The following is a 23,323-nucleotide window of genomic DNA, read 5'->3' as shown; positions in this document are numbered from 1 at the left end:
ATACTATCAACCACAAGGCAGAATTCATATTTTAGATAGAGGTATCTATTTGAAGATGGTAGTATAACACAGCACAAACTTAAAGGGTTTACAAATCACTTTTCTCAGGGAACAGTATCTTCCCTTAAGAGTGATTTATATATGGTCTTGAAGGAGTCAACTTCTACTTGTTTTGCAGGGAGAATGATGCTTTACGGATTTCAAGAAAAATGCCTTAAATAAACAAACAAATATCTCCAGGATACAAGACAGATCAAATTAAAGATGTCAAAAGGAAACTGTAAAAAGTAATCAGCCAAACTGAATTATATGCATTAACAGCAGCATTCTGACAAACGACAGAATTCGATGATCTTCCAGCAAGGAAAAATGAATTATTTAGGGAAGTTACATAGCCATATCAAAAAAGTATACAATATATATAAAGAAAAGGCTAGCCCTCCTGTGGTAAATTGAACTTATTGAATTGTACAGTAATCAACCACATGATTCAATTACTTTGTTTATGCTTTAGATTTTGAGCTTCTGAAATGTTTATATATACTTAATATGAATGTAATGTCCAACATTTACAACTAAAAACCGATTCAAAGGCTCTTATTAGTCTCTGTGGGATGTTCCAGCTATATTTTAATTAAAATCTCAATTTTTGCACTTTGCTAAAAAAGAAATAGGCAAAAAAGTTACACAAACATATTAGAAGTGAAACACTAGTGGATTCACCACTCCAAATGAAAAGCGGTAGAGAATTTGATTAACGTGACTCTTTATATGTGCTTAATTCAACAATTTATCCATCTCCAGGTCTCTTCAAAGGGATGTTTCTTTAGGATATTTCTGTGTATTTACCTGTGTTTATCTGTTCCAAGAATGAAAAGGTATAATTCAGTCAAATATACTATTATTCACATTCTGCCTTCTCAGACTACCTTTTAATTGATTTACTGAGTATACAAACAGAAACCTAAAAACTAATGCTATTCACGTAGTCTAAGAGGATTTTGTGTTTTGTTTTCTTTTTTTCTTTTTTCAACCTTGAATAGAGTTTTATATAACTCAATAGTTCAGACTGAGGACTATGGGACGTTGACACAACTAAAAAGAGAAAGGATACCTAATGTTTCACAGAATCCAAAAGAATACAATTACACTGAGAGTAAAAGTTGACTCCCCCTCCACCCCGCCTTTTAATTCATGTTACTGTAATTAAATACTCCAACACAAAGGATGGGTACAATTACACCAAATTTGGAGAGAAAGAATATTCTCATTGATAGTATTAAGATAAAATCTCCTAAAAAACAACCTATTTTAAATAATTTTTGCTACATACACACTGAAAATAGAAAGTCATAAGAAAACAAGAAAGATAAAAGAAAGTGAAAATGAAATGAGAAAGATGAATCTGTTATCTGATTGGCATTTGAGGAATCAAAAGTAAAATCTCATTGATGCCAGAGGAATTAGCCCACAATAACAGCTCTGGGAAATCTGAATTATGCTAGCAGAATACTAAAAATAACCATATATGTATTTGAATCTGAATTATGCTAGCAGAATACTAAAAAATACTGATTAAAATATAAAATAAATACTGGTTAAAAGGGCTAAGTAATTATTATAAAAGAAAATAAAATACTGGTTAAAAGGGCTAAGTAATCTGAATCCAAACCACAGTTTCATGGCTAGGTTCTTTTTTCCTTTTTGGTACTAAACATTAAGCTAAGGGGTTTCTTTCCTTTGTTTTATCTTGTGAAGATGATCAAGTGTGCAATCCTGATTTCCGGCACTGGGTAGTTTTCTCCCTTGCCAAGGTGTTAACAGAGCACACGGATGCATATATGTTTGGTGAATTTCTAGCAACATTAGGGTTAGGTGCTGGTTACAGTCACAAGTAAGTATATATTTGATCTTGCTCTTGACTAAAGGTTGTTCATCGCTCAGTTTCCAAAGCTTTATTGTATTTTGAGAAAAGAAAGAATAGTGATTGATTTTCATATTAAAGCACACAAAACTTTCTCTCCTAAAGCATCTCTGAGGTTACTCTTGTAAACTCCCAAGTACTCTGAGCTGCAGCTCCCATATAGCTAAGCAATTATTCCTATACTGACTTTGAAGTAATTCCATTTGCTTTTCGGTATTAACTCTACTTGAGTCATGCTGGTTGTAAACTGACTACTTCCAGATGTTTTCCTTTTTGCTCTCTTAAGTACTGAATATTCTGAAAGTACTGATAAAAAAAACACACAAACTTTCAAGATAAAAAACTCAAAAAGTTTTGTTCAAGCATTAACTGTGATACATCCTTACTACTTCTATAACAAGGAGGAGTTCATTTTATCCATAAAGAAAAACCTTTTTGAAAACTATGGATATTTGCAAGAAGAAGAGAGTGTATTAAGATTTATCAATAGAGATTTACCTCTACCTTTTGTAGTCATATACCTTGGTCCTAAGAAAGGATCAAAAAACACAGCCAGTGATAATCCTGCAGATTTTTCTCACCTTTCGGCCCTTCCAATCCACTCTCTCCTGAACTGAAACCCCAGACATTTACAAAATGCATGGCATGTCTCCCACCTGGAATTTTTAAGTTTTACTATCTTCTGTTGTAGCCAAATTTTAGTGACCTTTAAAGTCCCTTTAGGACCCTCTGTACCAGCAGAGTATGCACCAGCATTTAGTGATTGACCAGCTCTCTCTGTAAAGTCTGCTACTTTAAGTTTTTTCCTTATAAGCACACCACTTCTTTTCTCCTCTTAGATAGTCATTTGTCGCAGTAGGATTTTAACATCGAAACATCCTTAGAGCTAATATTCCTTTCAATTTTTTAAATAAAGAAATTCTAGCCAAGAAAGATAACAGTTCAGTTATCAGCCTCTATTCAAAGTGTATGGGCAGCTGATATCGTGCTTTGTGTCACTCTTAGTAAGTGTCTTGAACATGGTATTTTTTAAATCTTTCTGCAATACATCCATGTCAGAGAAACTCATGATGTTTAGATGAGTGACATGTCTCAAGGATCAGCAAGCTATCGGCCACAGGAGCTAGTGACAGCAAAATTCCTAACCCAAAAATGAGAGAGAGAATATAAATATTTCTCAGTGCAGCTACAGAGAACTGCAAGTTTGAAAAATCATATTCACATCTTCTTGTGGAAAACATGGAACTTTTCCAGAAAGTAAGATATTACGGTAGTATATCTTTTAAAATGACGCTTGGAGTCATCAATAGTTGAGAATCACCTGTTTTCCATACTATGGTGGATAACAAACTGGAGGAATGAAAAGCCAATAGCCTACTGAAAAAATAAATCCAAGATGCTCATGAAGAACCAGGAATGCCCTTCTTCCCTCAGTATCAGAGGAACACAAAGAGAAAGCAGGTAGAAAAAGATTCCTTTGAGAGATGGCTTGGGATTTCAGGCAGTTCATGTACAGAGAGGAGGCAAACATGTCCTTGCAGAAGCTCTGCCTGTTAAATGGCTCCTATTTATCCCACCTGCAATCTACAGTTTAAAAAGCTTAATAAGTATCCCAGTTTATATTGGATGAAATTGTTAAGGAGCACCTACATGTGGATGTTGACCAGCAGATCTGGCAGGATGATAATCTGGAGCCTGTAGTAACTCTGGGTTTCTCCCTACAACACTGTTATCAACAAAGCAGAATTTAGGATGCAAAGGAAAACCTGCTGTGGCCCCAACCATCCACACAGAGGAGCAAAGGATGCAAAGGAAAACCTGCTGTGGCCCCATTCCCCAGAGGAATGTGAAGGAAGCTCCAGCAGGCACTAGGGTTTTGCAGCTAGTCATGGAATTCACTATATCACAAAACAAGTTAAAGGTGTGCAAGTGAGAATTCTGTCAGAGAAGACAAGACAAAATGATACAATTACTCCAACTCAGAGCTGATATGCTCCAAGGTATACGTTTTCCCACAATCACTGTAAATATGAATATTTTAGAGGTTAATATGAAGATCAAATGTGGAATGCATTTGCTGAAAAGATTAATATCTTTTCATTAAAAATGAGAGTGCTCTGTTGGTTCAGCATTTGCATTTAGATCGAGTAAGTAATAAGTATATTGACTGCTTAAGACACATATCTCCAAAATGGAAAATATGGATAAAGAAGGTAGTGTCCATCTGCAGAAGTGGACAAGCTTTTTCTATTTCCTACTGCTACCCCATCAGAGAACTTAAACCCTATCAACAACAATGCTGTGATTTACTTATCGCAGCAGAACTGGTTGAATACCATAAAGAACATTTATGCAAGCATTCATTCCTTCATGCGAGCAGTGTATCGGTGAATATGTATCAGTGGACTGCTGTTGACTTGAAAAATTGCTAGACACTGTACAGTCATTCATCAATGTATGGATAGGAATGGGTATTTGTTAGTTGTTATACACTGCTTTTTGTTGCAGTTGCTGTTTAAAGCTTAGAGCCAGGCAGTTAAGCAGGAGGCTCAGCCAGCTATTACATTATTACAAGCGGTTGACATAAACATGAGCAGAATGGGCTAATGGAACTCCAGCTTTCTCACCCTTTATGGCGTAAAGCTTTCAGCTCCATGTTTCCCAGTAACAGAGGGAAAAGTATATATCATTCAAGTAACGGTAGGTTGATGCACAAAGATTGGTTCAAATGGTTACAGGATATAGCACTTGCTTACTGAGAGGGTGGCGTGGCTTGCGCAGGCACACCGAGCGTCAGCCTCACTGGAGAACACACATTTCATTTAACTGAATCTAGCCCTGGGCTTCTCAGAACACTTGAATTGGTTTTCTTGAGAAGAGGTGCTTAAAAACATATGTGACAGCATATAGTCCAGCATGTAGCAGATATCTCAAACTATTTGCTAACTTTAATTCAAATTAAGCACAGCAGTTCCTACCAAAAGCAAAAGCATATTACTCCTCAAACTGTGAGAAGTAAAGTAAATATTTCACTTAAGCAACTGTGGTGGCAGCCTTCTTATAGTACTTTAGTCATATAAAATTTATACAAATCATACAGTTACTTTCCTGCAGAGCTGAGAGGCCTGTAAAACTGGCAAAACAGCATTGTGAGTAAGCAGAAAAACTGATTACTGATCCATATAGGAAATTTAAGAGTTGATTCTACAAGAGTACAAGCATTTTCTTCTCCTATGCACATGAGGAACATAATTTTTCTTTCACTGCAGGGAAGTGTCACTTTGAAATGGACTCTCCATCCCTGAAATACAAAATTCAGTACATTTCCTCAAGGTTTCTTTTCTCCTTTTTTTCTTCTTCTTCCCCCTCTGTTTTTTTTTTTTTTTTTTCTTTGCTTTTTTTTTTTTTTTTTCTCCCCTCTATTGTGCTCTATTTTGGGTCATTTAGACCATACACTTTGATGGAGGGCATCCTTCTTCTCTGAATTTATGAATCAAAATGTATTCTCCAATGGATACCTGGAGGTATAATTTGCCTCCTAACACTCTTCAATCTTTATTGCTGACACATTCAAGGATGCCTAACTCCCACAAGAAAAAAAACCCCACATTAATCTTCAAAAATACGTCCTTACCTGCCTTCTGAAAATGAAAATATATGTTCTTCAAGAAATTATCTGAGTTTCACTACAAACCCTGAGGATCATGTACTTTTGGAAACAATTTTGGATCTGAAAAATTTATAAATAAAAATATGCTGGTAGATTCAGGCCATACAAACCCTGCATGGTGCTAAGTCTTTCCTTGGAGGCATGAAGCACTCAGCTTCCCTCAGCAGATGTCAACAGAAATCAAAAAGCACTCAAGCAGCCTCCTGGATGCGATCTGTGGGATTCCTACATATACTTTTTCTGAATACTGGAGAGAATGACTTCTTTTGCTTAATGCTTTTGTAGGTGATAATATATTAGGGAAACATCTCCGAAGAACACATTGTCACCCACAGGTGCTAAATCAAATACCCATTCAATTACTATTGAAGTTAAAAAAATAAAATAGCTAAGTTGGGGATCTGAAAGTGGACAGGCAACTCAAGGAAAAGGCCTAAGACAACCTCTCTGCTTCTAGATACTGCAAGAAAAAACAACCCTAAAAGGAGAGTGATGCCTTTCACATTACATATTCCTTCTGCTGCTTTATGTGCAGAAGAACTTTGGAATAGCCTTTGAAGGAGAGGTCACTTTACACACCAGGGAGCACTCCTATCTCTTGGTTTAGCAAGGGACATAATAAATGCCAGTCACAGAAAAAGAAATTTTGAAGGCTTGTGGGAATTTAAAAACTATCTTCATGTTGAGCTGATCCTGGTAGCTAAAAGAGCAAGCAGATGCACAGTTGAGGGTCACCAGAAACAAGTTAATTCTTTCCTTTTTCCTTTCTTTTAAATTTTATTTTAAAATTCTCCACTTGGAATGTACTTTTAATTCTAAAGTATTAACAGAAAAGAATGTTTGATTTTCATCTCCTGAAAATTATTAACCTAAATGTTTACTTGTGGATGCTAAGATTCTTCCACATATATTGAACTGGATATAAAAACTGAGGTCTCTAGATGGTCAAACTTTATTTTACTTTAGGTAAAATACCTGTATTTTGATTCTTTGCACTGAAACAAGAATTTCTGATACTGTGTCATAGCAACTATTCTGAAAATGCCAAAGCATGGAAAAATAATAAGGACTATGCAGTATGTGTAACACCTGCCAGGTGCCTTGTATCACCACATCTCAGTATATCCCACCACGCAATACCCCCAGTGTCCTGTTCCCTCTGATGCACAAACATGAAATAAATTATACTTAAAATTAAAACAAAGGTCAAAACCAAAACAAAACCCCAAACAATTTTTATTCTCTTAATTTGTCCTAAATGAAAACATCAAGATCCAAGCAGCGGTAAAACTTACTAAGAGAGATGGAAAATATGAGTAATTTTAATTGATATCAACATCTGGCACATATACATATGATTAACGAGAAATATTTTTCTCCCTTCTCCATACCCCTCCTAGAGAAATTTTTACTTTTACTTTAATTCAGCTTCTTAATTGGTATCCAGGTCTAAAACGGTTTTAAACAGTACAACTATAAGGAACAACTAAGAATAATCCATTTTTGACTGGTACTCACTTTTAAGATTCAAATAGAAATTAAACAGAGCTAGCCAAAGACAGAAAAATCACAGGCAAGCGTCCCAATTTAAAGTTTAAGTAAAATAGAGGAGAAGCTGTTAATTTGAACTGGCAGTCATGAATAATGAGATTCACCAGGACCATTTTTTTGCAGTTTCTGGAGCTGCGGAATTTCCCAGCAGAAATGCACCATAAATACCACATATATCAGCTACACCCAGTTACCTGCAAATGCTGCTGACTCACAGCTGAGTCAAATCTCAGTCATAAAAATGATCAGCTGAGTTGTTCCACATCCATTCTCTTTTCCAAGCAATGGAAAACATCAACAAAAAATTTGCCTTTCCCTCTGTGTGTCTACTATAACACATTCTCCACTGAGATGCAACCAAAAGGCGGCTACAAGCCTTCTTGAGGAGGTAAAAGCATTCCTCTCTCCTGTTCACAAATACTGTTTCATATGAGTTTTGTCCCACCATCATTCAATGCCTCTAGCTACATTTTTTGTCCTCCGATGTTACTATTAGGGGAAAGATTGTTTCTTTGTCCCATGTTTCTACAATGCACTTCATAGATGACTCTGATAAACAGTTAAAACATTTAAGATCTACAAAGGCTCACCAGAGAAAATATAGTAACAATAAGGCATTAATATCAGCTGATATCCTACAGAGAACTACCATATAGTACTCCCTCCTCCCCACCAACTTTCTAGCATCCTGAAAGCCACTTCTCCAAGCCTGGTAACATGCAGATACCTTATTCCCTAAGCAGGAGCTAGACAGAAAATTTCTTCTCCATATGTTACTCCTGTCTTTCTCCACCTGAGGCAGACCATTCTTTTACAATAATTCAATTTCATGAGCTACATAGAAATATGTAAGAGTTACTTATATAGTATCAAGATTATGTTGGTAGGATCATTATGCCACTTATCCCTAAAAGTTGCTATTACAGTTAAAAATAGAAGTTATACATCTTTGGCCATGAATGGTCAAAAAATGATCTAAAAAAGGAGGCATAACTACCAGTTTCTACACAAGGCATACATAAACAGGAAGGCAAACAGCACAACACAGAGCATCATGTGAGGAAATGGAAAACAATACTTTTTTCCAAGCTTTTCACCTGGCAAGACAGTATCAGACTAGACTTCAACTGCAGATAATGCTTGGGTTTAGTGTTAAAATTTTCTACAGCCCTACATTTTGGCTCAAAAAACATACATCATTCGCAGCACCAACAAAAATCACTTTGCAGTTTCAACAAGACTGCAGTTTGCCATGTTACCTTCAAAGTAAAGGTACTGAATCGACTATTATTAAAAATCATGAGGGATTCAGATCTTGTTTGCAGGATATACTGCCCAGCTGTAATACCCGCTCGATTGAGGCCAGACTTCTTGTATGGAGACAGCATCATTATTTCATGAATCAGCAGTGACCTTTGGAAGATACTAGGAAAAGCAGGCATGTTCATTCCCTTCCATTGATTTTCTAATTTTGAGTAAATTGGTTTAATCTGGGGAATGGTTATCTATTAGGAATAAAAATACCTAAACTGACTTTAGAAAACACTATAAAGCTTTTGAACTGAAACAATGAATTTAGAAGGGAAACAAGGCAAAAAGGCAGTTATGATATAAATCTTAACTTGGGCATGATTCTTCGGCCAGCCACACAAGTATAAAAGAATTGGAATCTCTCTAAACTTAAAAGACAGATCTATAGGCTCAAACCTTAGTTTTACTGCACTATGTCTGGAATATGTGTCTGGTTTACCCATGAAATATCTGCTGTTGAAAAAGACTGCGGGAAAACTACTCACCTAAAATGGGAAGTAGAATGGGTATTATTTTCATCTGGTTAAAATGAGAAATAACATGCTGAATGTTGAGAACATTGGACAGTCCTGAATCTAACCAAGTTAGAAGACAAGTTCAGTAAATCAGCATATATCTGAAACAGCCTGCAAGAAAAGAACTTGGTCTTCTCCAGGAACTGAGAAGCACAAGGGGCTATGTAATCAATGGAAATGGGGATTTATAGAGTATCTGTTTAGATCATCATTGTATTGGTGCCCAGATCTCAATATATTTGGACAACTAAACCTTTGTTTTAACAGATTGGCTCTACTTTATTATCTTCTGAACATGAAATTATCATACCTAAGCTTTCTTTGCTATTAATTTATGTTCTCATAATGTTAATGATCTATAATAAACATAGATTTTGGCACTGCAGTAATTCACCTTAAAACCACATGCAGACTACTTTTACTACTCCTTTTTTGTATTTTCAATTTTTGTCTATGGGGTACCAAGTTAATTAGTCCATTAAGTCCACCAAACAAAAAGAAAATTCTAGAAAAGGATTTAAAGCACCAAACTGTAACAATCTCATAGCAAGCTAAATGCACAATTAGCTTTAGGGTTTTTTCACTTCCAAACCATGGATTGGTAATTTTAACTTGAATTCCACTTATTCCTGAGATCTTTGCTCTCACCATCCAACACTAAATGACTTGCCCAGAAATTATGAACTACTAGATTTATAAATATTGATCAGAGCATATAACTTCTTGTGCCCAAACAAGAAATAAAGAAAATTATTAAAACACTCCTGAAAGTTGAACTTAAGAATCCTCACTGCCACAATACTTTGAACCTCTTTTCACATCACAGAAGAAAATTACAGGCACAAACATTAAAATATAGGAATAGGAAAACATTCACTTACCTCACGATCCAACAGCACAGGTGACACAACTGTAACAATATCTCCCTTTTCTGGGTCAATATAGAACATATTTGGAGATGGTTTGGTAGGTGTCTGTTTGAGGATGTTATATCGCAGAAGAGCATTGTCTGTGCTGGAATCATCAGCATCAAACGCCGTCATACGCATCACCGTCGTTCCTAACACGGAGGCAGACAGAGCACAGAATGCAGTTAGCAAGGACGTGTACAATTAAATTGCCTATTGCCTTCACATGTGAGACTCAGGTGGGCACCATACATAATTACCTCATCAAGACCTCTAAGTGTTTTCACCTGATATTTAGCCTGTGCTTGCATTTGTGTTAGCTTTACTTGCTACTGAGCCAACAAGAAGAGACTAGTGTTTCTGGTTTGCAGCAAACGTGTGACTTTAATATAAATTCCCCATACTTGAATGCCTTCTTGCCACACATATTAATTGCATTTCACTAAATGACCTATAGATGTATCTTTTTCACTTTAAATTCTAGAAAGTCTACAGGATATTTATGATGAAGATGACAATGCTGAAATAAAAGAAAGATCTCTATTTTCATTTTGAAGTCTTGCACAGTTTCAAAATTGGTTGGAAATTATAATTTCTGTCAGAAAGACGTTTCATAATGATTAAAACCTACGTTATTCTAATTTCAATTTGTACAAATTTATGGGCTTACTGTATCAGCCTCAATAAAAAAAAGCACCATATAGACCCAAAATAACCACACCTCTATTGCCAGGCTATCCTTCAAGTGATGAAGGATTTTTTAACATGAAAATCCTATAGCCTACAGTTCTGCTACCGAGTGAAATAAGGTAAATGCCCTCGACTGCACAGATTTCTAAATGATGTACAGAGGAGAAACCTCACTCTTCTACATCAAAGTTAATACAGGGAGGACTTGGATACTGCCAATTGTCTACTTAGCCAGTAGAACATATACTTCTGCATCACAGAGTCAAGTGTTTTCCTCTCCCTTAGACAGGAACAACAGGGGCTGACAGCCTAGAAAATTCTGTCATAGCATTCCTTTATTTGCTTTTTACAGTACATTGAGAACCAAAGAAAGGAAGTAATTAGACATGCGGGCTGAATGGTGAGATAATCACCCTTAGACCATTAGAATTTCTTAATCAGTTCATTTATAGGTATAAATGTAAGCATTATTTTTTAAAAAAATCAAACTAAAAATAATATTACAAGGTCATTACATCAAAACTCAAGTATATCTGGTAATATCATCCTGAGGAAAGAATAAATCCTACCAAACAACAAAAGAAATTATGATCAAATCAAGAAACTAGTTTCAATGGTGTATAACAGTTAAGTCACAATTTAATGCAAAAGGTATTAGCAAACTTTCAACTAATAAGGAATCTAGGAAGGTAACAATTCTTTTGCCTAAAAGTCCCAACTAAAAACTTTATCAAATTATATGATTTACTTTTAAGTAACTTAGCACTGAAACCCTATTATCTAATGTCTGAACCACAATGTTGAACTTAGTTATAATTTTTTGTTAGAGACTATTGTTATGTGGTGGCTAATCCTTCCTTTCCCCCCACAGACTTTCAGTTGGCAAGTATTATTTTAAAATATGACAAGGAAAAACATTTCAAATACAAAATTTTCATTTCTTAACAGGTCTGTGAGACTATATGATCTATTCTCAGATCCACATAGCCCTTTGTGGCAAAATAAGCACAAGTGATTAAAACCTTCTGGTACAGACAAGGCCTAAAACATTACACTGGAAGTGTCTGCAGAGCAGAAATACATATTGTTCATGTACAATGATAAACAGTGATTTTATATCCTTGTGGAGGTCTTCAAGCACAGATCACTTAAAACGCAAATAAAAGTGAAATATTGTGGTAAAAGTAAAACCAAACCCCGCTTCATTTATAGCCTGACATAACAACTGCCTGGTTCACTGTTAAGCAAACACAACTGGCTTGTTTAGATATGTTTCTTCTTTTTTTCTTTTGCTGTACTTCCCCGAGTACAAAGTATTGCCTCTTGTTGTAGTGACCTTGAATATAAGCTCTCAAAGGTTTTGCTTCATTGCTACTTCAGGCAGAGTTACCCTCTTGAGAAAAATAACAGAGATCTGACAGCGTGTTAGTTTTACTCACCAGTGATTAAAGGTCAGACAGCTCAAAAAGAAGCTTACCACTGGATACCATGCCATGTTTTCCAATATTACAAGATGATCCTAGCCCTGATATTTTCACCTACTTTGTTTGAGACTTTTTCAGAAGAAAAAAGAGCAAGTTTCTCTTTTGAAGAATGAAGATTCACCCTTTTCAGAAGTACAACATGCTGTGCTATTTTTTTAGGTATTTATTGCATTTTGAGAAGATTATTTATATTCATATTAGATAATGTGTCTCATGAAGATCTCCCAAGTCACAAGACTTCAGTGAAATAAGTAAGAATTAAGGCAAATCTTCAAGGGATCTTAAAGAGTACCCAAGCACAAGTGAAATTCAATGAGCTTTGGTACACAATTCTTTCCTGAAAATGCAATTTTGTAAGATGCTATACTCAAGTACATTGGACTATATTTTAAATGAATATACAGTTGCTACCACTACTAATCTATTAGAGGAGCTGATGCTCAGCAGCAATTTAGAAACTGATTAAAATATATCCTCAGGTAGAAATCCTATTTAGACAGTTGTCCTAGACTATTCTACTGAAATATTTCTGATTGTAAGAATGTTGAAGGCACTTGCAGATTTTAAGATCTGATGGAAATCCCCAAATCTCTAGTTAGCCTGGCATAAAACTGGCTTCATACAATGGCTGAGTCTGATTCCGATTTGCCAGCTGCAGTTCTTTAACCTTCCAACTCACTGGACATTATCTTGTTCTGTGTGATCATTCCTCTGGTGCATACAGATAAGAAATTCCAGCAACTCAGAATAGCAGACTTTTACATTCATTTTGCATAGAAATGCTAGCTCCGAGAGGAAAGCTGTAGAGAATTAGATCCATTTGTTTCTGTGTTGCTTCTGTCAAAAGTTTTGAGATATTGGTTTCTAGCTACCACCAAAGTGGCATTTACATTTAAGTAAAAGCTATTCCATTCTCACAAATTCACATACAGATATAAAAATGCACATAAAATTTGGAGTTGTCTTTGCATTAGTCATTATGCATTAGTACAGTATATATAAGGTTGCACATGATTTCTGTTCATGAACACCAATACAGAAAACTACACCTCTTTAAACACCACCTATATGCTTGCATGGCTACAAGGATCAGAGGAGCTGCTGAGTGCTACAGCTGAAACAAAAAGGAAGCCCTTGCACCGAGTTGAAAGCTGGTGCTGGGGTTCTGCAGCCATGCTGAGAATGGCTTGTCCTCAGAAACATATCCTTTACACTCCTCTGCTCACAAGGAGGTTTGCAAACTAAGCAGAGTTCAATGCTGTCCATTCATTTCAAAGCACAGTCGTACCTACCCTATATTCCATTAAAACAAAAAACCCCACATACACAAAAAGCTAGAATGAGCTGGTATTTGTGGCTGATGCCTCAAAAATCACAACAGCTTTAAACCAGCAGCTAACTCCAGGGACCTTTTGGAGAAGTCCAGTAGCTACATTTCCAGGGAAGAACTTTCCTATCCTAGTTGAGGTGTTTACAGAGAGAGCACACTGGACCATACATTAGGAATTGGGCCACTACCAAAGAAAATGTTTACAGAGACCTCTTTCCTAAAAATACAGTGACACAAATTTTTATTTTAAAAATGCTCTACAGCATACATCCGGTCCAAAAGAGTTTAATTCAAGACGCACGCTTCCTCAGTATTACTCTTTCATCATAAAGTTTTATTCTTCATAAAAGATTCATTTCCCCAGACCCATAAACTGACTACTTCTAATTCAGTGTCATTTTATAAATACTTCCATTCCTGGCATCAATCAAATGCAGCTGGCTTTCAAACCACAAAACAACAGCTTGCTACATTATCATGTTAAACAATATATATTAACTTATCAAGCCGAGAAAGAAATGTCTGCAAAATCAGCAACTTTGTAGTTCTGCTGATGATGTGCAGATACCATTGAGGCAGTCTCTCTCAGTGAAGGTATAGTTATGCCTTGGTATATTTCAGTAATCATGGTTTATATGTCACACCTTCTGGACAGTTTCACTATTACCATAATCCCTCAAAACCTCAACTTGCACCTCCCAGAGCTCCTCATTGATCAGACATACATCCCACCAGCCAAGTCAGTGGTCCAGAGGCTGCAGCTATCAATCTGTTGATTGCTCATTTGGCCTGTAACTTGGCTTGGAAATGTTGGCAAAAAACTCCCCTTAGGCATTAAGAAGTAAAACACAATGCTTGCACAGTTTTGTGGTGATTGGAGCAGATGGTTTTTGGGAAAAGGTCTTTGGCATTTTTTTCTTTACTTCTTAATAACCTTTCTATTCCCTTCTCTTTTTTTTTTTCTGTCAAGATGCCAAGACAACATCAGCAACAGTTCAGCTGATGGATGAGATTACTACTACTTCCGTATTCCTCTTATTTCTTTATGTATTTATTTATTATATTCAGCTGCCAGGTTTATGAGAAGGACTGGAATGTAGTAGAAGTGAGGTCTATTTCTAGCTTGATTAAATGTGAACAAGTGTCTTAAGCCTACAGCCTAAAAAGAAGACTCTCAATTTGAATACTGACATGAAAATATTATCCAGTGTTAGGACTCAACAGTTTTAAGTTTGAGAGCTCTACTGCTCAAAAAAAAATATCACACTGCAGTGTTCTCATGTTATTTTCACTCTTTTTGTGAGTCTCTACTATATGTTCAGGTCATTAAATGCTTTCTACATGTGCTACAGAAAGGGAAAGGTCTACTTTCCTAATTAACGTGACTGGATTGCAGTTTTATTTCCACCTTTTTCACAAGTTCAGATGTACCTCCATGCACTGATCATAATCAACTGCACAATGGCATACCTCCAAAAAGTAAAGCTATTTTAACCCAAGGAGAACAAAGAATGAAAAATGGGATGAAAAAGGAAGAAATCAAGAGGGTTACCTATAATGCTTGAGCGCATTGCATTTATAGCGCCAGAAAAAAAAAGACATCAACCATCAGAAAATGGAGCAAAGGAGGATACCATTCTGACTACTATATTCATCATAACTAATTACATGTTTGATGTCATTTTTTACTTTAAAGCCAATAAGCCCCAGGGAAGCAAAACAAATATAAGGAGAAAGGTCTATTATGGCTCCAATCAAGTGCATTTGAATTGCAACTACAGTTATTAACTTATGCACGTTATTAAAAACTTGAAGGCCTTGCTCAATAGAGAAGACATTTAGTAAGAATTAATGAGTTCAGTCTTTTAGCATATCTTATATTTATGCAGGGCAATAATTTTCAACCTTGCAGGACTTTTTCACGTTGTCAATTTAGATGTCTGTCAAATTCAGGATATGTGTATACTTTTTAAACTAGAGTTTAGAGGGCATCACTGATCAATACACTGGGCATGCCTACATATTGCACTCAGCAGGAGGGGAAAGGTGCACTGCTGAACCGTCAAGTGTGGAATGAATAATAAACAAACTTCTGTTGATTCACAAAAGAAACTTCCGTAATGTTAAGTAGAGATGAAGAACTGTTAAGCATTGCTACTATGTATAGAGAGTTAATGCAGTCAGAAAGAAAATAAATTCAATAAGAAATAATGGAACATTCCTAGTTGCACATTATGACAAAACAGCAAAGATGTATGGGCAGGTCAACCTTTAGCAATACTAGTATTTAACCTCTTCTCTCATGAGTAACACAGCTGGTTTGGTAGAATAACTCATTCACTGCTGGGAATTTTTTGAGTATTCACACTCTTTCACCTACAGCCTCTTCAGATGGACCGGGAATCACAAATTTAGTGAAAGAGGACTTAGAAAATAGAGCTGTAAATGAAAAAAAAAAAAATGTCCTTCCTCCAGATATGAACAGACTGTAGATTTAAGCAAATCACCAAAGATTTTTTCTTAACTAGGATTCTGCCTCAATTCTGGATCAGTAGTGTCATGCTCTCATGTCTGCTTCCCTTTTGAACAGTGAAGTCTATTAAGAAAAGGCATGAATTACTTCTTGGATCATGACCATAAGCTATAAAAGTCCCACTGTTCTAATATTCTAACTGCCAATTCATAATATAATCTTATATGTCAGATAACATAATTCATAAAGCAATATAACACATTCTCTTGAAGTAAATGGTTTAATGTAAATGATGATATGCACTGAACATCTCACAGCAGGCGAATATGACAGAACAGTGATTTATGTGTGAAAAAATAGCTATTCAACACACAAAGAGTAAGATTCAGCCCTAGGCACACTCAGAAAACATAGAGGACCCACATTCTCTCTGGAGTTTGGCTAGCACTAGAAGTCAATCATAAAAATCACAGGAAATAAAGACTAGATGAGACATTAAAACATCATTAAACTCACCTCTCCCTCCTCCTCCCCCTACCCCGAAACAATCCCGACCAGTCTTGAAAATATACAGAATAATACTGGCTTTGTTTCTGAGAGCCTCAAAAGGGGAAATTTCCACAATACCTATGTAACTTATCACCATGACAAATACAAATGGAAAACATGCCAGAAAACTAGAAAGAGATCAGATAAGTGCCTAAAATAGCCAGCTGATCTCTAGACCATCGCCGCACCAGAGGAGATGGAGGATGTTGCTAAACTCTTTCCTCACTGTTTACAAAATTACCAGAGGTAAGAAGCCTGAGACTCAACCCCTCTTGCCTAGAGTGACTTTTGCGCAGCCCTTTGATCTGAACTGCTTGACAGCTGAAACATTTTGTCAGAGATACTTATAACTCACATGATTCACCATGCTGTTTTCCCAGTTCCCATGTAAAATTGGAATTGCCTGCAATCATTCAAATTTGATTTCAGACGTATACAGGCTGTTTAAATGCAGATGTAAACTTTATAGTCAAGAACAGCTAAGCAGAGAGCTTACTAAAAATATATATTCTGCACTTATCTCTGTTTTATAATCCAAATGTTTTCTTTCAGCTTTTCTCTACCTTTTCTTTAATAGTTTCCCATTCTTCTACTCTTCCCTGTTTATCTGGGTGGTATAGTTCTGGCCAGAGCAATGTAAATTGCTAATAGACAGCAATTTTTAACGTAATACAAATATATAAAGCCTGATGTGAATTTCATATCCAGAAATACCCATGAGAAATTACCTTTTGAATGGGGTAAAAAGCTTCCCCTAAATCTCAAGACAGAAAATAAACCACACAAAATTCGATTAATCATTTAACTTTCTCCCAAAAAAAAAGAAGTTAATACCTAGTTTCTTATAGCCTCTAAGCAGGGAGGCATTCTTAATCAAGATAAATGAAGAAAAGAAAATAGATGTTTCAGAGACTTAACTTAGGTTAGTAAAAAAGCATTGTCAATTATTTGCATTCTGAACTTCTGGGAGAGAATTCTGGCCATCTTTCACTTCAAAGCCACTTTCGCCTTGTGTCTATCCAGCCCTGCCAAGAAGAGTTAGTATTCTGAATAATTACAGAAACAGCAACAAGAACAAGTATAGCCTCTTCTCTTATTATCTTAGCCCTTATTAAATAAAACATAGCTAACTGCTGGGAACCTAGTTCACATTCAGCTACTCATCAAGCCATGAAAGCCTGTGAATTTGGAGACCTAGAAGCACTTACCAGCTCTCTGAGCCAGGTAAATAACTAGCCCACAACCCTTTCACAGCACAAGGGTCCTTTGGAGAGAAAACTTGGGTGCACTGGTAGAGAGGAAGCAGCAGTGTGTCTTAATAGGTCCACCAATATGGACAGTGGAGACCTTGGACTGTGGGGGCACACCTTAGGCTGAGAAAGAATCAAAGTAACACTTTGGACTGTCTTTTTTTGTTGTTTTTTTTTTTTGTTTGTTTTGTTTTTTGTTTTTTGTTTTTGTTTTTTTTAAATATGCCAATAATGGTTCCCACATAGAGATGTTTGTCAGTCATCTATTCCTTTTGAGCTAGGACTGTCTGTAAGGCAAGAGTGAAACTAGTTAAATAAAATTCATGGAAATGAAAGACATCAGTGCCAAATGTAGATTTTAAAACAGTAGTATATTAAAATCTAATAACATTTTAAAAATGGAAAGGAAATTAGAAGAATGCTTTCCTTTAATTCCAACAATAAATTATTTCAAAATGGAAAAAAAAGAGCAACGTAATGTATTGACAGTAAGCTCTAAAATATGCCAATAATGGTTCCCACATAGAGATGTTTGTCAGTCATCTATTCCTTTTGAGCTAGGACTGTCTGTAAGGCAAGAGTGAAACTAGTTAAATAAAATTCATGGAAATGAAAGACATCAGTGCCAAATGTAGATTTTAAAACAGTAGTATATTAAAATCTAATAACATTTTAAAAATGGAAAGGAAATTAGAAGAATGCTTTCCTTTAATTCCAACAATAAATTATTTCAAAATGGAAAAAAAAGAGCAACGTAATGTATTTTTTAAAAACACCATAAGAATACAGTCTGTGTGGAATGGATAGTAAGAAACCTAAGGTACACATTCTGTGTGCATGCTCTGCATTAGGAATTGTTGAAGAACAACAACAAAATGGATAGATTTTTCTAAGAAGGTAGTATTTTCACAGATCTCAGTAGTCTTTTGATCAGACCCATGCTTCATAGATGGAAGATCTCATTCTTTAAACTACCTACTTTTGTAAAGAAATTGACTGACTTATAAGAAAGGCAGCAATTATACTCCCCTGTCTCAGTGGGCTTTAATCAAAACCATGTCATTACTTTACAGAAACCACTTTAGACTATTCTTCTAGGTCCAAATAAGGTACACTGGCATCCTTCCTGATTAAAAAGTAACAATATTACATTTTAATAAGTTCTCTTATTGCAAGGTCAATCTTCCCTTATTAGAAATGTTTTCTGAGACGGTGGGCCAGAATTTCTGTTGATCTAAATCAGCCCAGCACTACTGAAGCAAAGATTTATACTAGGTAAGGCTACGGAATACAAGGAATGACCTTGGAGGCATTACATTGCCTTTATTTCCTTTTTAGCCTCCTAATTTCTCACATCAGTATATGTGAAATGAAAGAGAAAAGCAAAAGGATGATCTGTGCCTTTTTAATGCCTTTTCCATTTTAGATGCTTTTCCTTCTTGTTACCAGCACCTTACACAGGTATCCTTTTTTTTCACATAGAAATAGGATAACGACAATACACCAAAGTAAAAAGTAAGGATATAATTGAAACACCCATCCTTGTTATCCATGATTCTGTCACTATGATTCCCATCATCTATATCAATCCAAAATTAATCCATATAAACCAACTGTGCTTCAATATTGTAAAAGTAGAGTGAATGAAAGAAGAATCAGACCTCATAATGAGGAGGTAAATCTTACACAGTTTCTAGCTTCATCTGTAGGAACCAGAGCACACGCATATTGTAATGTATCATTTCATCTTTGTATTGATTTCATAGTCAAGTCCTAGCCATTCTATCAATTAAACATCTGAAAGTTTTTATCTGAGGGATAAGTGTTTCCATCTTAATACCAGATCTTTTCAGCTGAGTTTTGTTTTTCTTTCCCCCCTCCCACAGAGGATAAATTATTTGGTTGGTCTCCCAGTGTCTGCTCTGTTGAAGTTATTAAAATTCATCCTGCCCAGACACTATTTCATAATGGACTTCTTCACTGCTAGACCTGATAAATGAATCGGGCAATTACTCCCTGTTCCTCATCCAGACAATTGCATTAAGTTCATTGCACTTTCCTAGATAAATCATATCAAAGATGCAGTAATTCCTGTTAAAACTACAAACAGAAGGGGAATATTTGAGGTCTCAAACTTAGTATTGAATAAGTCCTCACAAATGATCATAAGGCATGTCTTGGAAAAATACTCTTTCCCTTAAAAATGATTTATTCTTCCCACACGCATTTTTTTGAACCTAGTTCAATAGTTTCCCATTCCCAACTGTAAAGGAGTCCACAATGCGGAAGGATAAACATCATCAGTTACTTTGGAAGCCTGCACTTGGAATTGGTCAGCCTTCAAACCAAATCCACAGCAACAACTCATTCCCTAATAGCATTCTAGAATAATAGGAGATGGAATGTTTTTCGGCCATTTCCCCATCTTGAGATTGAAATATCTGCATATAGAAATCTTTGCAGCACTATTTTTTTGTTAACTTAAATATTAAAGCCACTGATAGTTGAATTTAATTAATGATTCAGGTACCGAATGACTATGCTCTATGATTTTAAAGGAGGTCTTTAAAAATATTTTATAAATCACAGTCTTCCAAAGCTCTATCCATATGTGTCACAAGAATACACTTTGGGCTGTGTGGTATGTTTGCAGTAGGGGCCTTGATATTCTTTCCTGAATTAAGTCCTTAATTAATTCAATAAGTTCAGCAAGTTTGGGGTTGGATGTGTGATATAATTTTACTCAGTTATGTATCTGGTCTTTTAAATTTCTTAGCAATCACTGGAAAGGGACTGGCAATTTTGGATGCAGTTCACCCCATTCTAAGCTAAATACTTATGAAAGATGCGATGAAGCATATTTAGAAGTTATTAATTCTGGAGGAAATCTAACTCAGACAAGACATGTCTTAGGTGCTTAAAATAGGTGATGTCACTCCTGTTCTGGAGGAAATCTAACTCAGACAAGACATCATAATCCCAGGTGCTTAAAATAGGTGATGTCACTCCTATTTATTCTGCCCATCACTACAGACGTGGAAAACACTGTTAGAACAAAATCATTCTCCCACAATCTTGTTCTAGTATCACACTAGATAGACTAGTGTTCTAGTACCACACTAGAACTAGCGTGTTCTAGTATCACACACTCTTTCCCACTTCATAACTACTTACAGCTGAAGGGAAAATATGCCTGCAGGAAGCGCGTTAGAGGCCTGTCCCAGCTGTAAAACTGGGCAGCTTTACAGTCTGCACTGACACTTGACCCTTGAGAAGTAGAGGTCTGCAAGGATTAACAGCAGGCCATGATATCACTGTTTTTACTCCCTAAGCGTTGATGCATCATGTTAGGAAAGGACCTTAAGCAACAAATCAAGTAATTTTAACTTTGTGTCTAATTGATTCAGTATCGAAAGGGATACATTATGTCCCTGCAGAAAAAATATGGGTATGGAAAAGGCTCTGTATGCCATAAAACATCTAAATATTGACTATGGAACTCCTTAATGTAAAATTAATTATTAAGCACAGAACACCTCATGATACATCACTGGCAGCAACTGGATACTTAGAGAACATAAAGATTTGCGGAACTGTGTGCAAATATAGTATGATTAGGTCACAGGCTTGTTCAAATATATCTATACATATGCACATATTCTTTCTTAGGCCCAAAGAAAACAAGTGTCTGTCAGTGCCATATCGTGTCAAGAAGGAAGACCCAGAAACAGATTTCAAATGGGGACATACTTCTACCTTTCCACCAAGTACACAGCCCCCAACTTGAACACATTCGAAATTCAAGTGGTTCACTTGGCTTGCAGTGAACTGAATTCAACTACTAAAACTTCTTAATTCACTGAGCCCTTTTTTCTTAATCTTAATGTCTCTCCATCACGTCTTGGCAAGCTGAGGACAACAGTGGCTTTGTTTCTTCACTCTCCAAGCCGGCTGTCAGGGATCTAAATAAAGTGCAGAAGCTATCAACCTCAACCATATCCTACTAGCACAGGAGAGCTCTCTCTTGGGGAGAAGGTAGGTCTGGCCTCAGAATGCACTGACTGGAGCCATAACAGGTCCACTCCACCCATCATCTATTAGAATTAAATGGAAAAGCAAATGGGACTTGGGAGCGGACACAAGTGGACCTGTCTAGGGTTGCATGTTGACTTCTGCCCTTGCAATTTTCAATGTTGAAAATGTCCATGGCAATATATCACCAAGTTTAAAGGCAATCAGTAAACATAATTTTTCAAATACATGCATGAAGCTTCCCTGTCACCACAGTTCTTTTATTATTTTGAGTGGAGCCCTCGTGCAAGGTGTATAGAAGAACAATTTCAAAAGATATCAACCTTCAGGATACAATCTCTACGAGTTTGAGTGGGTTTCTTCCATGTAAAACTTTAATTAGAAAAATCGAGTAAGAAATATTTAACTTTATACCCCTTGTGCTTCTGTGATTTATTAATTTGTTTTTCCACTAACTTATATGAAATCCTACTTTCTATGGATGTGAGCTGTAAATCTCCGTGCTAGTCAACGAAGTCAAGGTCAGTACTGAGTCATAGCTTTTGTCTCTGAGATGTCTGCTAATATCTTTCCATGACACTACCATACACTTAACAATTAGATGAGATCATCAGTATATTATTACACATGGTATTTATTTAAATTCAAGAGAAGGACCACAAAATCCCCTACCACAGCTATACTGTAAATTCCTTGACTTTTTGCAGGGTCAGTAACCCCAAAATTAACACCTGCTGAAGAAAAGCAAACAAACAAAAACACACCAAAAAAAACCCCCATAACTTAGCTACTTCAACATCTTTAAATTATAATTATTTTATCTCTGTTTATCTACAGCAAAATACCTATGACAGTTATAAGTGAGTCACAGTGATTTGTATCAATGGATTATGTGTCAAACTTGAAAAATTGTAGCTTAAATCATACATTCCTGACAGATCTTGAAAGTCTAAGAGGAGATAGGTAGTCCAATGTAATGTACCAATGTCAAATGAAGTTATTCTGTTATTACATTACCAGAAACATGCATTAGATAGCTGAAAACTCTTTTGTTCAGGGAATTCCCTTAGCTTTTTATTCAAATGTATTACTTTGAAGAGAGAACAGTTTGTAATTTCATTCACTTGCATGCCACTTATGAAATAACCCATTGATACTAATCCCAGCAGCATTCTCTTAAGCATATTGTACTTTCTGTGCCTCTAACAACCACATCTGATAATGACCTTCTTTGCACTGAGTATCTGTTGACACAGTGCAACTAAGAATTAAAACAAATGGATAATTTCCTAAAACAAATAAAAGGCGGTATATTTTACAAGTTTCCCAGTTACACTGTAATGACACAGAATACCAATAAAGTTTAAAAAAATAAAGAAAACAGTCAAATATACTTATGCAAGCATTGACTTTTATAACTACACAAATGCTGACAATATGGTTATGTTGTCAAAAGCAAGGAAATGCAGGTGCTAATATACCAGGCTTTTTGCACTATGCTGAGCGCAATGTTCTCAAAGAAGTTTAGCTCTAAAGATATCAGGCATGTGGTTTTTTTCTGTATGTATTTTCTGAATTCTTCAGGCTTTCACTGATCAATAAAACTCCATCTATATTAAAACATATATAAATACCC

The 23,323-nt window shown here is 35.9% G+C and overlaps 1 protein-coding gene across 1 annotated transcript in view; it reads right to left on the bottom strand.

Moving 5' to 3' along the window:
- Nucleotides 1-23,323, bottom strand: part of CDH13 (cadherin 13) — a 465,789-nt gene that overhangs the window by 135,752 nt on the left and 306,714 nt on the right. Inside the window, exon 7 of the mRNA XM_014942408.1 lies at nucleotides 9,853-10,031. Within this exon, the coding sequence (XP_014797894.1) occupies nucleotides 9,853-10,031 (179 nt within the window). The remainder of the gene's footprint in view (nucleotides 1-9,852; nucleotides 10,032-23,323) is intronic.

This window comes from Calidris pugnax, unplaced genomic scaffold, assembly GCF_001431845.1.
Source record: "Calidris pugnax isolate Ruff unplaced genomic scaffold, ASM143184v1 scaffold28, whole genome shotgun sequence".
NCBI classification, from domain to species: domain Eukaryota; kingdom Metazoa; phylum Chordata; class Aves; order Charadriiformes; family Scolopacidae; genus Calidris; species Calidris pugnax.
Note: the sequence above shows the minus strand (reverse complement) of the source record. Positions and strands in the feature narration are given on the sequence as shown.